This window comes from Anguilla rostrata, chromosome 4, assembly GCF_018555375.3.
Source record: "Anguilla rostrata isolate EN2019 chromosome 4, ASM1855537v3, whole genome shotgun sequence".
NCBI classification, from domain to species: domain Eukaryota; kingdom Metazoa; phylum Chordata; class Actinopteri; order Anguilliformes; family Anguillidae; genus Anguilla; species Anguilla rostrata.
This window is the reverse complement of record NC_057936.1, coordinates 53601580-53620522: the sequence shown is the minus strand read 5'-3', so window position 1 is coordinate 53620522 and position 18943 is coordinate 53601580. Positions and strand designations below refer to the sequence as shown.

General features: G+C 38.7%; 1 protein-coding gene across 3 annotated transcripts in view; it reads right to left on the bottom strand.

Annotated features, from left to right (window-relative positions):
- Positions 1 to 18943, bottom strand: part of cntnap2a (contactin associated protein 2a) — a 314335-nt gene that overhangs the window by 170254 nt on the left and 125138 nt on the right. For all 3 annotated transcript variants that reach the window (XM_064333201.1, XM_064333200.1, XM_064333199.1), the window contains exons 2-3: positions 16214 to 16324; positions 7664 to 7857 (exon numbers count right to left, since the gene is read on the bottom strand). In XM_064333201.1, coding sequence (XP_064189271.1) covers positions 7664 to 7857; positions 16214 to 16324 — 305 coding nt within the window. The remainder of the gene's footprint in view (positions 1 to 7663; positions 7858 to 16213; positions 16325 to 18943) is intronic.

Genomic DNA, 18943 nt, shown 5'->3' with positions numbered 1-18943 from the left:
TTGTATTTTGCTCATCCTCAGGAGTGGGTGCATGATTGACACTGTGCAATGAAGGTAGAATAAATTGAATTAAAGAGAGCAGCAGGATGCATCTTGGGATATTAGTGGGAAAGAGAGACAGTGTCAGTAATTTGACATCTCATAAATCCTAAATGCTGATTCGTGATAAGCTATCCAAGAGCTGATAATAGGCAAACAGATATAAAAGCAGGTTCATTCATCATTTACAACAGCTGCCGTAAAAAAGTAAAAATTAGATATATTATAGAAGAAAATATTTCATATTTTTTAATTCCTTAAAATCTACGTATTTCCAACGCAGCTTGGGCTGTTCATATCCTCTTGTTATTTATGTTTTTGTCACTCATTATTATCTCTGCCAGGCGAGAGCCTGGAGGGGATTATGCGTTTGGGCGCGTGTGTGTTTGTTTGTGTATCTGTCCGCAGCTAATCTCGCGTACTACTGGGCTGACCAACCTAATACTTGTTGTGCATGCTGACAGCAGCCCAAGGACCTGAATTCTCGAATATTTTGCAAATCGGTCAACGACAAGTATTTTATTTGAATTAATGTCCATCATTGTCCATTGAAATGCATTGAGTGCTAACTCCTCACTCCTCCTAACTGGCTGGTAGGGGCCGCAAGTGATCAACAACTGCTTCCGTTTGCAATGAAAGACCAGCGATTAAAATGTCAATTTCAACATTAAAATTCCAACAAAATAATCCGCCAACTAATCGGGCACGTTAATGTTTGAATCTGTGGCAATTATTTTGTTGGCATTTTCACGTTGAAATTGATATTGTACATCACTGGTTTTTGGAATTGTTCCTGTCCAGATTTGAAACAAAAGTGCCAGACTATAACGTCAACGTTAGCTCTGTCTAACACATCGTGGCTGATAAGAATTAAATTAGCTAACGTCACCACCTTTAGTGTTATATCACTGAATTGGCATTTTTGGGATTTTCAGTGGCACATGGTAAAAACTTGTAATATTGTATTTGTCTGGTTGCATTGGTTGTGTAGCCTCTAATGTTGCATCAGCAAAGCTAACATGCCTGGCGGAGATCTGCACTCTACTGTGTGCACTCTTCTAGTTGTATTTTTTGTCATTGATAACTTGTCGTTGCACATTAGAGCATCCTATTTGTGTTTGGACACCAACTTTTTTTGAGTATATTTGCCAAAAAAATAAATACAAAATGTAATAAATAAAAACACACAGACATGACTATATCTTTTCATACACCATTGAAATTTCCAAGATAATATGTCCCAGATTTAATGAAAAAAAAAAAAAATCATGACCACCCTTCTCTTTCTTTTGAATGGCTTTTTTTTCCACAGGTGCATAGCCAATCAGGTTTGGAATTAAGGTGTGCTGGTCATGACACAGCTAGTGCAGAAATGCCTGAGCATTCCAGGCACTTCTGTTCAAGCTGAGCATGTTTTTTTTTTTCCTCAGCAGGAACATTGTAACATTCTAACTGTAACACCGAAAACAGCACTGGAATAAATCCCCCATTGACACTCAGATGCTCACTAAAGTGACATTTAAAAAGATTATTAGATAGAATATCTGGTTCCATGTCAAAATCTTGAAATTGTGAGAAAGAAATATTATTCGGTCTACATTGCATGTCTCAGCGAAAGAAACTTTGGCATTTATATAAGCTCCATGGCAACTCCATTTCTTAGCTTTGCTGAGCTGATGTACATCTTGACCTGAAATTCAGCTGCTAGCATGCACCAAAGGTTAACAGAAGTAATGTCAGAACCCGATCTCGTACCACAGCGAAATAAAAATAAAAATAAGTCCTTTCGCCAAAGGGTGCCATTTTAAATTCAGAATTGCAGCATAACCTTTTTTTGAGATTATTCTTGTCCCCTTCCATGCGTGAAAACACCACTTATATGAAAATTATGCTTTCAAAAATGAGCAAAAGAAATCTTTCACTCTGACCTCTCATCCCAGGAGTGTGGATAACTATGGACCAGATGTTTAGTGCGTTTCTCTCTACTTCTCTTCCAACAACTTATCTCCAGGGCATAAACACAGTTGGGAAAGTCTCTTTATTTATGTATTTTTCCATAGTTCTGAAATGGAAAGGTATTGAAAAGGAGAACGTCACACTATTGATGAGTGGGACATTTTTTCCATCTCTGCACAATGGATTTTAGTCATAACTCATGCTGCAATTTTCATGCATTCAAATGACAACTATTTTCTTCCCGCCAGTGAAGTCTCAGATATTATTCTTAGGGATGCAAAAATTCACAGAGAATATTGTAATCCTTAGCAATATGCAAAATGTTACTTTACTATAGCAATAGAACAACTGTCAACACTACTCTCCTACTCAATAGCACATTTACTAAATATTTAACTAATTAATGAGATCACATCATGGTGCAGTATTGCCACCAGCTCCCCAAAGTAGCAATATAAATACATGTGTCTGGACTTATGGAATGCAATAAACAAAACATATCTTTTTTGTAAGGAATGGCTATCTTAACTCACACAAATTAAACAAGCTCTATTCCAAAATACTGCTACCCAATGTTTCCTAATTTATTTCATGTAACACCAAAATCGTCAACAATCTCCTTCAAATTCAGCTCCCAGTCTTAAACGCTCTCAATAGAAAGTATAGCCGGTCCAACCAGTCACTCCTGCCCTATTCTGCTTCTCAAATAGTTCTTGATTAATTTTAATTTTGAAAATGAGTGCTCCGCTATTGCAACGGTGACAGCCAATGACATAAACAAAAACAAAAGCAGTGCAGTAGGCTACATACCTCCCCGAAGATATGCGTTACTGGATGCTGGATAGTGTTCCACTTTGGATAAACACTAAAAAGCATATATGACTTTATGCTGAAAACATGACTTTGCCGTAAAAACTGCTTAGGAATTATTTAAAGTTTGATCTCTTGCTTTAAACTCCAAACACGTGAAAGGCATTATAAAGCCAGCAGGTAATCTGAAACCTAGTAAGCATCGAAAATATCCTCCACTGTACACAAAAATGGCCTGAACCCATCAAAACCACACATCAAACAATTCCAGGAAGTCTCTTTAATGTCAACTTTACAAACGATTCAGAGCTTGTGTTGGGAACTGACTGTGCAATCTTGGCTGAGGCCCAGTGGAAGATAACAGCACTGGATATTGTAAAATTAATACCTTCTCCAAAACTGGGATATAAACCAAGTACCAGGACGGTATTGCTACTGTATATTTAATACATGTTGAAGTATATTTAATAAAAAATTATGAAACACAGAATTAATTATCTTAATTCAGAATGTGACAATGCTTTTAATGCACAATAAAGCAGAATGTACAGTTAATTAAACTATCGAAATATTTAAAAACGGTAAAAATCATAAACATGTAAAGAGCACCAAAATTTTAAAAATCAATTCTGTTCTCATTTCAATTTCATGGTTCTTCACATTCTAAAATATTTACCCTATATTAGGTAATATGTGCAAGGATATACTGAACCTAACAAAACTCTGGTGATTTATTTATGTTTTGCTGTTTCTGGTGATTTGTTTTATGGTTTAAGATTCCAGTGACTCATTTGTGTGTGAGTGTCGGTTCTAAAGTATATTCCCTATAGCCACATGAAAAGCTGCCATTGATAAATCTCAGTTTCAATTAAAACTGCTGAAAAAGGAATTCCAAAATGGAAGGTCAGCCTTTATTATTTTTTACAGCACTCTGCAGCCCATAGCATCCTTAGCCTTCATTTCATAGTGATGAAAATGTGTCTAGCAGTTAAGCACCAGGGAAAGGAACTCCATAATGGAGTAGCATTAATGGGGAGGACCAGTCAACCAGTTCTTCATTTGTTGAAGTGGATGTATAATTATTTTTCATATTTTGTTCATGAATTTGAAGGCTACTTTTTGAAAATGTCAAAGCACAACTCTTGTAAGGACTGAAAATGTGTTTTGTCCAATCCTGATCAAGGATTTCACCTAAAGTAGAGCAGGCGACTGCTGTGGTGCAGCTGCTGGTGCTGGACACTTGGTTAACAATACACCACATGCCAAAATGAAATGGCACCATCTTGCACCATGTTTGCCTAAGATTATTTTCTTTACATTTTGAAAGTGCACAAAGCTTGTTTGTTCTGCCGTCTAATTTAGATAACAATGCAAGATTTAGAATTGAATCAGTAAATGATTTGAGTTACCTATTCATTGCTTCGATTATTCATTGGCTGAGTGGGCTTGTCTGTATTCAAAACCATGAGTTCATTCTTATGACCGTGACTCAAAAAGTTTGTGATTAGCACTGGTGCTGCCCTGTATGTATTTTATTAGAGACTGAAGGAAACAACTGAACCGGAATGCATATTTCCCGGTATATCAGATTCACTCCATTACAGGCTCCTGTTCAGCACAGTGACAACACTATGTATAATAACTAGTCTAGTTAGACTACTGGGCTAAACACAGCCTATTGGAAATAATGTTAAATAAAAGCTATCACAAGTCTACATACGCTGGTACCCACCTATCTGTGAACTTTTGTGAACAAATGGCAGTAGGCCTCATATCAAATTTGGCATGAATAAACAGACTAGCTGGCCAACTTATGAGTTATCATTTGCTTTGAGTTATGTTAACGTGGGTGAATTCAATGTTTTTTTTTTTTATGGTGGTAGGCTGTGTGTTTAGGCTACATAAAAGACATGATTAAGTTTACACATAATGAATTAATGTGCAGAGGACTTTAAAAAGTCACATTAGTTTTTGTTTAAAACAAAATCAGCCTAACATACAACGCATGGGGACCAAATGGATGAGGACACACTACCAACACTGATTTTTACATCATAAGGACTAATACAAGTATCAAGTTTATAAGCCTACTTCTTATTCAAGAATGTATTATTTTTTAATAATATAGGTTAAAAAAAGTGTGAAGCTATTTATAATGCAAGGGTACTAACAGTAGCAGTAGGGAGAATGGCAGATTTGTTCAATAAATAGATGCATTAGTAACCTAACACCCACAATCTAAACATACAGATGATTACCCAACCTAGCTTGGAACATGCAGTAATACTGAAACTTCACTGCTTAGTCCATTGAGCCCTATTGACAAGAGTGGTCTGTGCAACAAAAAAAAGCCACATCTAATATACAGCAATGGGCAGTGAGCTGCTAATGGGAGTGGTAAAGAACTTTAGCTCATAATTATTATGAACCTGATTTTGATAGCTTTGAACAATTAGGAAAAGCACTCCAATTTTAAATGAGGCTGACCCATTAGCCACCAGTTGCTTTTCCTGACTGCATGGCAGCTTGATCTTTGTACCCTCACATGAAATCAGTATGGTTGATAATTGGGGAAAATGTCAATGAAAACAAAATGTCTCTGATCTCTTGGTTATAAGCTGTAATCAATAAAACCAAGTCTCTCTAAAAATGTGACTAAAAATGGAATTATTAAATGTGCACTACACAATGTTACTATATGACTGCATCAGGCACAATCAAGTAAAAAGAAATGGGTCACCCTTAATTATATTCTTCTTGCATAATATTAAAGAAATTCAGAACACACTTTAGCTTAAAAGCCAATTATCTGATTTCTTACTTCAGGGTAACTTGTAAGGGTACATTGAGGTACCCTAATATATGCTATGTCTGTTTGAACTTCATAGCCTGGGTTCAGTTAAGAAGGAGATTGAATCAGTTGCTTGTGAGGAGTCCTAAGGATGCGTAACTGCTTATGCATCGGGAAGAAAGGAGACTGCTGTGAAGCACTGGAAGTAAGCCTGCTCTGCACGTGTCTGTGCTGTGTGGCAAAACATTGTGACTCCCCATGAAAGTCAATGAGGGTTATCAGAAGTTGAAAGCAAATTAAAACTTCCCCAATGGCATTTTGACTCTCGAATGTATGATCATTACATTTGTTATTAAAAGCAGATTGTGATTTATGCTTAATTTTGTTGGTAAATCTACAGGAAATAAATAAATTTAATATGTTTTCCCTCATATAAAATACATGGAGTGCTATGGCATAGAAATGTCAGTTCTGCTTTGTAGCAAACAGCCCATTGGCCCAATTCGATCAGCTGAGACGTCAGCTTTTTATCCATTTTTTGCCAGTGCACAGTTTTGCAGAATTAACATCATTTGTAGGAGCGCAACAACTTGGTTATACATTTGGAACAACACATAATTTTTACAGTTACATGATTTGCAATGAAAATGCAAATTTTACATGACATTATTTGATCATGAAACAGACTGTGCATACAAAGTAACATTTGAACAAGTGACAAGCATTTTTGAAACAGCTGAAAGAACAGTGACGTGAGAGAACCACTTATGCCGGGATTGCGATTGTGAAATGGGGGGGTGGGGGGGTTGCATTTCCACCCTATCAGCAGTTGGGCGGGGGGGTGGCATGCACCCCCCAGCCAAGCCCCCGCCCCTCCCGCCCCCAAAGGTTTCTTAGCTCTAAATACTTTGCCCAATGTAACATTGCAATGGCAGTGATAAGGGCATATTTCAACACTGTCCTGAATATTTTAAATACAGTTCAGGGATTCTAGTGTTCTTTCACAGATATGAACACAATTATATCACGTTGCATGCACCGTAGCATATAGTTACAACCAAGAAAATAAGAATAAATGTGTTATTTTTTTAAAAGCATTATTTGGTAATATACACATGTACAACTTCTGGAGGTATAATCCCACTGTACAAGCTAGCTTGGAGTTACTTGAAGGCAGTTTTGTGTTTTAGGCCAAGACCCCTTAAATGCAGTGGTTGGCATAAAGTGCATGGAGTATGAGCCTTATAATGTAATTGAAAAATATAAAACCTCATGCAATTTCAGCTTTTACTGACACAGCACATCAAGGACTGAATGCACCACTGATCCAGTGTACCGTGATCTGCAAACAATCCCAAGCCCTGACATAATCATGCAATTTATCCTCCACGCTTTCCCATCTCCTGACAATGTGACTGTGCCTCAAATGCAGGTGTTTGATTTATTGATATATGACTGGAAGGTTCAAAAACAGAATAGATTTTTATTCTGGGGGAAGTGGGGAGGGGTGGGCTGTATAATGATGGGCTGAGACAATTGCTTTGAAGTACCTTGAATAAATACTGTAAATTAACTCTCTCCCCCTTCCTTACGGTAGCTTCCCAAGCAAGCCAAAAAAGTCACATGTTGTTCCAGGCTGCAGGAACACTTGCAGTTGTGGGAATGACAGTTTTGCCTATTTTACCCGCAGAGAAACAATATTTAAGTACATTCATCTCATATCAAAGGTCAACACACTCAATAAAACACAGTTTTGGTGACAGGGTGTTTACACATGTTTACTTTGACCTTACAGTATGTCTGCAGCTGCAAAGATTTTCATGAAAAGTACTGTGACTTCTCATGATTTACATTTAATTATTTTACATTGTATTTATTTAATAGCTGGTATTTGATTTAGTGCAGCTTTGGGTTTTAACACAAAAGTTTGGTGATTCAATTATTTTGTCTAGAAGTGCCTAGCATATTTCAAATTCTTCACATTATTATCCCAGTGACTTAATACCTAATACGTTATTATAACGTAAAAGTTATTATGCTGTTAATTCTATAACACAATTGACTTACCCAGATGTTGCCATCTTGGTGGTATGGTTTCCAGTTTCTTCCTGTATCACTGTAGAGGAGCCTGTATCTTGTCGTCCAATCAGAGCTGCTGTACCTGCCCTGTGTTGCTATGGAAGATATTTGCTTCCGGCTGCCTAAATCCACCTGCAGCCATGGATAGTGGTCACTGTCGAGAGGGGACCAGCCTCCAGCACCTGAGAATTGGAAAACATCCAAGCACACACAGGCACACAGACACCCAGACACACAAACCCACAGACACACAAACACACACACACACAAACATCAGTGCGACAAGAACTGATCTGTACTCAGAATTTACAAAATATGCTCATCTGGTGATGAAGTAATAATGGCTTATATTTTGATTGGCTTGGGCTTGCTGCCATACAGTTGAAGTATACAGTGTTAGCATTTCCAAACCCTGGTAATGCATATAATATTTTTAGACAGCATTTGTAATCTTCCTGAATTGTACCAACAAATGACAGTGTGTCCCTGTGTCATCTGTTAAGTGCCTGCGTTCTCAATCAGCTTCTCAAGGATTTCCGATTCATCCCCAATCCTGGGACAATTCTCCTATTAAGCTCACAAACAGTGTATGCTACAATACTGCAAAGTGAATACAGGGAAAGTGAAGAGGCACAGGAAAACCACAACTCTTTTAAAGTACTCCAGCATACTACCTGTTTTGTACATAACACAGAGATGGGAAAATACAGCCTAACTTTTTTTTAACTTATTTTATTTATTTTTTTTAATTCACCTTTTTAAAAGCCACTCAAGATTTTCTGATGTTTGGTTGAAAAAGGACAACAAAATAATACACAATTATTACTTGGAACTTCAGCCTGACCACATAAACATGGAATATCATTGGAAAATCAATAGTTCTAAACGTAAGCTTGGAACCAAGGCGACAGACCTAAAAAAAACTGGCAGGGCAATGGGTGGTAATTACAAGTTCGTTGTTGGAGTGTTTTAAATGAAAAATTCTCAAGGAAATTTAAAAAAAATGAAGACAGCCTGGAGGTCTTTCCTGCCATTAAGAAAACCCACAAGGCCAGTTGGAACTCTGAAGCAGCGTGGGGATGCAGGAAGGGCAACAGATTGGGCCGTCCAGCTAGCGGGACCGAATTAAATTTGGAGAGGGGCAGAGGAGAGCCGGGGGACAGCCACTCCACTGCAACCTGCCATTAAGGCAGATGTTTGCCAGAGATAAGGGGGACAGGAGAAGGGCGCTGGAAGGAGACAGAGAAGACAGCTGGGTGAGAAAAAAACAGGTCACCATTAGAAATACAGCCCAGGGAAACTTTGTGATACTGTACAATATCTTATGAGGCTGATAGGTCCTGAGAGTAGGGGAAAAGTAGAAATATCAGTCTTTAAATTAGAGGTGATAGCTGCCTTCTATTCTGGTAAGATTTTTGGAGCTGTTCTGAGTCTATTCTATGTCTATTCCACGACATATATTCTATATTATTAATGATATTAATGGTTGTGATTATCTTTTATGAACCATTGAGGGACTACACGGAGAGCCAGATATGAACTGTCAGTGTGCCCAGAGCATTGATTTTTATCTCCGGGCAGACATTTCAAAATGGTTGCAGTCCCTGCCAATCAAACTGGATTGTGCAGTCTCTATGCTTTTCAACTCTGCCCTCTTCCTTCACTCCTACATAACCTAACAAAAAAAGTTATTTAGAAAAGACCAAGTACTGAAATGAAACACCCTCTTATGACTTTAGAAGCATTCTTTCCTTTAAAGCAAGTATTTCTTACTTTTAACATGGGTGATCAAACCCAATTTTCCTACCAATTCCAAAAGAAATGCAGTGTTCTTTGTACTTCTGAACATAATTTGACATATTCCATCCACGGTTAAACCCCAGGATCTGAAGTGTTCTGTCATTATCTGTTCTTTTTTTGCAGCAGGGAATCACTGACATTGCATAGCTTATGTCTGACAAGCAAATTACTTTAGTGCATAGCATGTGTAGGCGTGTAGCTTGATCAATTCAGAAAGAACATGAAAGAGACTGGACAGCATGCTACCTTAAATTGCTAAGAGAAGGTGATAAAAGCATGAGACGCAGGTACTAATGAGTATTCCACACGTATCAGACAATGACAGATTCTTTGACTATTCAATCATTCCCAGCAGTGTTGGTCATTCTGTTTTCTTTACCAAACACACTTACTGCAAGAAAAAAACTTGACGAGAAAAGAAAAAGACAACATTATGCCAAAAGGTGGCATGAGGAGGAAACAAAGAGGAACAAACTGATCATGCTGCAGACCCTGTGTTTCAATGGCATGGTACATCATGGGTTATTGGTCTTTTCAGTGAATATGTGAAAATATATCAATTTTTTATTAAATAATTGCATAGCCTGCCACAGCTCTTTGTGTCATTAAACAGATCATAAATGTAGGTTCATAATTAGATGCATAATTAAATATTGTGCTGCACCGAAACTGAAAATGTATGAGACAGTGCATGTGAGTCTGTACATTTATATGTTCAAAATCCTTTCATACCGATACAAAAAAAAGGAATTTGATTCCCTTGGGTAATTGATGTGGACTTGAAGGAGTGTCAGAGGATGAAAAGAAAGAAAATGAACTACAGGGATCACTGCCTGCATACTGCTTATTAGTACCCCAATCTCATGCTTGGGCACATTGGTATTCTCCAGATTTTAGATTACTGAATGAAGCAGTCAGTCTCCACATGGCGCAGTTTCTTCCCCTACACCGCTCTGAGTCCCCTCAATACCTGACTGGCTCCCACTCTCATTAGCTTCCCACTGGCTTCCCACCGCACTCTGCAACCCTTCGGGCAAACTGCGCGATCACCACCCACTCCTCCCCCCACCCCCTCCCAGCTGCAGGGGACAAACAGGTTTCCGCTCAAGTGGGATTTGACCTTTTCCTCCTCCGAGTGCACCGGGCTGCCTGCTATCTCACAGATGAATTGTCTCTAAACAGACACCTCGGCTGAAAGAGGAGAAAGGGGTCACTCGTTCAACCTTCAAGTCCGCAAGCTAAATTATGTGTGTCTGCGGCATTTTGATATGCTAAAGTTCATAAATTCCAATTTATAAATGCTCATTGAAGCGAACAAAGGCATTGGAAATCTTCTATGTGTTGACTCGACACCTCTTCATGATTACAGACATAGTGAAGATCTCTAAACCTTCTGATTTCCCCCAGCATCTGAACCACGGTAACACATCTGTGTCACCCCTCACACATGGCTTAAGCTTGTTTTACCTGTTTTGGAAATTACCAAAAGTTTTTACAGAGAAATTCAACACGATTATCTACATGGGTTAACCTTAAGGCAAACTGGGAACAGAAACAGAAGAATAGAGGAATAGGAATACTCTTTTAGAACAGCAATTTCTCACAAGAGGAAGATCTGCACAGTGGTGACACAATAGAAACTGATTCTAGAAAATTTGCTTCCCTTGATTTGCCAACAATTTGTTCTTAATAACTCCATGGCACAAAAACAAACGTTGCCATCATCAAAAATGATTTCTCATAACTATTTGACAACAATTGTATAAAAATATTTTTGACTTCCCCACATCAAGGGAAACATTCACAGAAGAATTATTTCAGTTATTTTAATCAGCTTTTCCACAATTATAATTAAGATTATATGCTGTAGGGACCAGATATGGAGAAATGAATGAAGAAAATGTTACACATCTGAAAACATTTTTCTCAAAAAGGAATGAGGCAATGGACAAATGTATGCTCAGAAGTTCAGAAAATCCAATAGTAACCTCATGCACTACATGGGAAACATATCATCTTCTCAGTCTGTATCCAGATTCAGTGGAAAACTGGAAATTTGCAAACCTGGAGAAATATATTTATAATGACCTGTAGTTCAGCACAAAAATAGGGCTGGCGACCATCAGCAACTTGTACCATCTCCTAAGACAATTTTATCAGGTATTATTGTTGCTTACGGTGTCCAAAATACACTGTTTCTTGTTATTGGCAGTACCATTATACACACACACGCACACACGCATGCACACGCACGCGCACATGCACGTACGCACACACACATAATTACAAGATAATTATATTCCATAAAACTCTGAATTCCAGGTTGTATATTCCAAAGATAAACACACGCATCGACGTTGTATTGTGTTTAAGTTTTCTTCCCCCTGAAATAGTTGGACTACTGTAATTGATATTCTCAGGAGATGAGAAGGTGGGGACTTTGATGGACATTTCTTTCAAAACAATATGACATATTCTGTCTGCTTACTTCTCCCTGTATAAGGAGCTTTTGACATTACATGGACCCAGTCAGAAGAATACCAATGGCAGTGACCGGTGGAACTCAAACCAACCCTTAGCATGCCAGACTCACAGTTACATTACATTTCATTTTTGTTTTGTTTTTTTGAAAGAAAATATGAAAACATCCATAAAATAAAGTAGAAGATAAAACATATAAATAAAGTTTTTGTTTTCATCTTAAAATCCAAACAGGCTACCCTAGTATAGTGTGCTTCTTTTGTACATTATGATATGTTAACAGCTCTTTGCAATCTAGATGTGTTACTACCACATATGATAGTTATGTTGCAAGGTTGAGATGACAGTCACTGAGCAATTTCTTACAGCTAGAGTGTTTGTAATTGGCTCTCAAAAGCTACTGGGGAAAATTATTAACCCTCGTGTTCGGTTTGGGTCAAATTGAACCCACGTAAATTGACTCTGGCTCCTGCTCACATATGATATTAACATAGAAAATGTACTAATTAAGATGCACGTGCAAAGGGCACATTACTTTAAAATCCCAGTCCTAGATATACTTGAGTCAGGCTAACAGTTTCCCAGGTGTTAATAAGTAAACAGAAACCTAGTGTTAACAATATTATATGTTGGTCTATGTTGAAGTTAAAGAATTTTATCATGCTTGAAATTTATGAAGTGTTATTGAAGTTAATGGGCTTTGATCTGTCTTCAGAAGCTTGGCTAACGTTTTGTTGTTTGTTGTTGATATTTAAACCACAAAAAAAAAAAAAAAAAAACATGAATTGAGGATCCCAGACTCTCTTCACTGGTAAACTAGTTTTAACATAAGGAATCATTTTTCAGGTGTTTTAAAGTTTGATAAACATTGGGAGAACTATCTCTTTAATAGAACAATTAGCACCAATTCTGAAGTAAGGGAACAACACTTTGAAATTAGACCACTAGATGTGGAATGTCAAATTAAAGACACAAAATTTGGACAGATTTTGTCCTAGGGATAACAATTTATACATGGAAAGCATGGCACAATGAACAGTTTTTCTATTGGCAAGCTGGTTAATGCTGACGGGAAAAAAAAAATGCAATGGGGTTGCATTTGAGAGAGTGCTGGGAAATGTTGTGTTTTTATTCAAATAGGGCAGTCCTTTGAGGCTAGCAGGCCCTGACAATGCAGAGAAAGGAATAATCCAATTACTGGCTGGAAATCAACAAACAGACTCAGCGTAAACAGTTCAAAGGGTTTCTGTGTGTAATGCATTGTTGTTAAGTTAGGTATACGGGGAAAAGCTGAAATGTTCTGGAAGTGTTATCACTATTTGAGCAACGGCACATTGGTTGATGAGGCATAGAAAAATGTCATCACTGAAAAGATTTCCAGCTATCTGGTGAGAACAATTGCAAAATAAAAAAATAATAGGAATAAAGGAACATGATATTCAAGGACTGAATCACTATTCTCTGGCTAAACAAAAGATGATGCCAATGATGGTAACAGAATCTATAAAACACCATTTAGCTTTCTATACGTTCTCATTTTAGACTGTCACCCATCAAACTACAGATAGATATGAATCCTGCATGTAATTGATTTTATGCCATCTTGATTCTATTCCCAGAAGAAAATCTTAGTAAATTGACTTATCAAAAAAGATTCCTATTATTGCCAGTGCGTTTACCTGGAAAGCTTGTTTGTATCCCCTCCAACCAGACATGTGTGCAGCTAAGTGATGTGTCAATGGCAAAGAGAATGTTAACGCTGGCATATGGAGAGCCTGGTTTACTCATTAGGCACTGCGGTCCTCCATAATAGTGCCCATCCGCGTGTGGATAATGAGGCTGTCGGAGTGACATCATCCCCCGGATGCCTGGGAGCAGAACCACCTCCAGAGGGGACAGTGGGATGACAGACACTAAGAAAAACTCCGGTGATACCTCAAACTGGAGGCTTCATCACACGCTACGTATAACCAGCTGATGGTGCTAGAGAGATAGCCCCCAAACATGGATCAACTTGCGTTTCATGTTGTTCTGACACAACCTCTTATTGCGTGAATGATGAAATCCATTACTTTTCCGAATTTTCATTTATAGTATTACATTATATATTAATTTAACATTATGCCCATTTACACTTTCCTTGGATATAAAATCTGTTAGCTGTGCTTCATCGATGCTTTACATTCAATTTATTATTATTTCTTTTGCTATTAATTGGAAGGTGGGTGCAAGTCGAGGGCCTAATTATTTCTGCGAAGCACTGAAACCACAGACAGGACAAGTGTGACTTTTTTCAGAGTGCTCCCAAGATACCGAGCCATTAGCATGCATTTAGCGACTGTGGTACAATTGAAATAATGAGAAAGTGAACTCTGATAAAGTGAAGGGCGAGAGGGTGCGATCTCCTCCGTGCCGATAACCTCTATACTTTTCCCCGAGTTATTCCGAATGGAAATCAGCGGGGCGGCCGCCTGACACGCGGGACGGCGTGGAGCGTCGCGGCGCCGAGCGCACCCGCGTCGGCGGTGGCGGACGTGCGCTCCGCTGGCGGTGACGGGTCCGGACACCCGAAGCGGCGGCGGCCGCGCGGGGCCCCACGGGCGCGCTGCGGGCGGGAGTCTGACAAAGACTCCCCCGCCGGCGGTGAGCTGCGATAAAGGCGGACCCAAAGGGCAACTCACACCGCTTATTTTCACAACATCTGGTGGACCGCAGCAGGCAATGGGTCACAGAAAGCAAACACCCGCTATATTTAGATTTACTACCGGCCCATGTTAATAGATGACTCCCACTTCTCAGTATGCTAAATGACAAATTGTACACACAGTGAACGCGCAGTACTCATCCATTATTTTACTCAAAAATATTCTTGTTTCGTAAGCCCTGATGGCCGCAAATTGTTCGTTTTTTCTAGGATTAAAAAATATTAAACTTACATTATACATATTTTGCATTGAATTATTCCTACATAAATCACAAATAATATTATAAAATGCTACGCTTACACTTGCTACCACTATTGCCTGTTTACTAAAATTGATTACTGTTATTTTCACACATATTGCCACTGGTGACTGCTAACGCGTTTTCAAAAATTGATTACCATTTTTATCTTGTTGAAGGACCATCAGCGATGTAAATTAATTTTATAATATCTGGAAGTAATACTCATAATAATTAATTACAGACATCACATTCCCCTTGAGATACTTTGAGGTATTAATAAGATTTCCATTTGGAATGGAGACAGCATGCTGTACCAAGGCCTCATTTTAGGGAGCTGACACCACTCTCACATAGAGCAATGATCATTGCTCCCTTTAGAGCACCATCTGAAGGCCAATACCTCTGCATGATTGCATCAAAAGGATGAATTACCGTGTAACATCTCGTGTGTTGAATTCTATCGACTACACAGAGAAAATTACATTGACAGTAATGGCAGCTCAATGTGTGTGTGTGTGCGTGCTTGTGTGCGTGTGTGTGTGGGTGTGTGTGGGCCTGTGTGTGTGAGTGACAGAGAGACTACTTGTAATGCAGCTGTGCTAGAATTGCAAGGATAACTAAATATCCCCAAGTAAAGTACGGTTTCTGATTTTGATCCTGATTGAATCTAAGAGATATACTGCAATGTGTTAGAAGCAGCAACTTAAATCAACACTTGTGAAATAGAGGTCTGATTAGTAAATTGAAATCACAGATGGGAAGGAGGGAATCACACCATCTTTCATTAAAAAAAAAAGAAGTAAATTAAAGTATAGAGCAAATCTGCCATCAAGGTATCCTCCAGTTAAGTGAAACAACATGGAGTTTTACACCAAATTTCCAGTAATTAAAGGCTGTTTTCATATATATCCATTAGACAATTATGTCCAAAATGCATTTCACTATTATGACCTTATAAGGCAATATTACACCTGACAGTGTGCTGCCCTCAGTCATAGGTGACAATATTATGGCAGAGAATCTGTGAAATTGAAGATCATGGAAAGCTCAGCAGCTTGAGAGTGTTTATTGGAGTGCTGTAATGAGAACGAAGGCACAGCGATGGGTGACGACTTCTCTTATCTCCAGGCAGTCACATGGCATTGCGGAACAGGCTGCCACCGAGTCGGAAAACGCTGGGAATTTCTGGGCGCGCTGAGCCGCGACCAGGATGCTCGCGTGAAAGCGCGCCAGAGTGGCGTTCGCCTGTAATAGGACCTGCTTTCCCAGTGCCTTGGGGACGTATGGTGGGGATTGGTGGGAAGTTTTTACCTCCTCTCTTGTTCAGCTTGGCGTACACCGGTGCGTAGCTGCTGGAGAACACAGACGAGCTGGTGAAGGCATTCTGGGAAAGGGGTGTGGCCAGGGCTTCGTCACACTTGGCTAGAAGAGAAACAGAGACAAGATGGCATGAGTACAATGCAAAAACATGCTTACTGTACATAGACGCCTAACAAGCTGAATGATATGGATGAATAACATTTGCAAAATGTACACGTGTAACTGTTTAGAGAAGATCATAAAAGAGGATCACACATATATTTGAATATTACTGCTTCACTGAAATCACAGTTCAATTTCATTTTTGTGGCCGTATTATTCCTTTTCAGTCTAAAATACATATTTGATGAGGTTAAAGCTGATCAGTGAGTGCAATTGCGAAATAAAATAAAATCTTTAACTTACTAAACTCAGATAAAACCCATTAATACAAGGGGGAACAGAAAGCCCTTTATGAGACCTCTGGGACTGGTCGTGACATTGTGAACACCAGACACCGGAGGAAACCCATGCACAGAGAACATGCAAACTCAGTTCTCACACAGAAAGGCAACAGTGCTACCCACTGCACCACCACGCCGCCTCACTTTAAAAGTAACTGGACACTCGCTGTTAAAGGCCATTGTACTGTAGGTTACGAGGGTGCCTTTTGAAAGTCATTTAACTCATTTCATAGACATTTCATTTTGAATTCATATACAATTAGAATTTATGACTTTGTTGAGACCACAGTCCACACCGAGTTACCAGCAAGTCACTGGGGCATGCTCATATACTGTATTTCATCCACTGAACGTCAGACACAAATCACATCTTGAGAATCAGCAAGAGCCCTGGACTCTGGACATCAACCATTTCATACCTGGAGGAATGTAACGCTTGACCCCGCTAGCACGGTAGTTCATCACAAGTTCGCCCATTAAGGCTCCATCTGAGCATAATGAGTGTTGCTGTGGTAAAAATAAAATAAAATTCAAGGTGCTCTGGATGCGCTATGCAATATGTCGGTGTCTGCTTGGTGAACGCACAACGCCATAATTCTTTATTTTTAAAAAGGAACTTGTGATGTGCTAGGTGTGCTAAGTAAAGTGCTAAGGGAGCACCCGGCACTTGATAGCATGTGTGGAATGCAGTCTTTTTTGGCTTTGCTGGCACACATTTGGTGCACTAGATGAGGAAGCAGGGCCATAACTTCCAGTAGATTAGGTTTATGTATGAGATGTAGTTTGTTCAGCCTTTACATCATTGGGTGAAACAGACAGTGACTATGCTGCTGGAGCTGGAGGAGCTGATGGTAGCTGTAATGGGTATCTGTCATGTTTCAACATGATTAAGACTCCTCTGCCTGTGTTCCCCAGTCAAATCAGTCCTTGGACTGGAAATATTGAACTGAATTGTATGCCAAGGGAGAAGCATCACTCCCTGTTTCATCGTAAAATGGACTTTTTGACAAATTATTTTCCTTCTTCTCTAAAAGTCAATTTTGTTTCTTAGTTTTGTTTTATTTTATTTGGCAGGTACTCTTATCCAGAACAACTTACAAGCCATCATGGCTGTGCACATCAAGGGTCATATTGTAAGAGATGCAAGAACAAAGTATTGTTTTGGGATAAGATACTATATAAATAAAAATTAATAATAAAAATACATTAGTAAAAACCCATAGCAGGAGCCACTGCGAATGCCTGCTCAAAATGGTCATGAAATTTAAATGAACATTTATGCAATGTTTCCTTCCTGGATTGAGCAGATTGTCACAATTAAGACTCCCACAGTAAAACTGCAGTTAGTCATTAATTCTATCACTCACTGTCAACTAGTTCTAAACTGCTGCTGATGATAAATGCTTAATGGATAACTGATGTCCAGTAATTCATTAAGTACTATGTAAGAACAAAACTAGCCTAAATACAAAAAATAATATATATAGTACACACACACACACACACTATATATGATACTTCAATGGAATACCGACTGGCACCCCATCGCCCGGCTCATAGTCACTCTCTTTCAGCAATTGAGCGACAACTTTATGCTCACAACCAATACTGTTTAAGGTTTTAACACAGAGCTCTTGATAATTTCTTTTAGCCTCGGGTTCATCCGTTTATTCCTCTGCTAACGGATAGCGATGTGTCTTGAATGCATGCCAAAAGGAAAGAGCTGACAATGACCCAAGGAGAAATCTTGCTCCAGAGTCCAGCTGAGCTTCAGAGGAGTGTGGACTCTGAATCTCATTCCGCGAGACAGCCACTGTGTAACACAAGGATTAGCTATTCTGCCTTAAGGCTATTCTTCAACACGGTTTAGCTTCCCACAGTTACATAAATTACCCAACGACTGAGTGCACTTCTTACAGATTTGAATTACAGCCACAGCCTTTCTCTCACATTATACGAATGCATTACATTATTTTGATTTTTAATGTACAGAAAAATGACTATTTGCAATTCTGTGACATACAAAAAACAACCCTGAATGCCCGAGGCAAGACACAAAAACTGCATTGTTGTTTGCATTACTTAAAAAAAAAAAAAGTATTTTATTTGTATTTTAAATTCAAACAACTGTAATAACAGTGTAATAACTGCTTTGAAATTCAATTCACTTTTTCATGGATATTTATATGCTGCCAGTGATTTGCGTGCATTACAAATATGTTGTGCTAAGTCTACAAAATACAAGCTGATATCTAACAAGGATCAACTATTTTATATG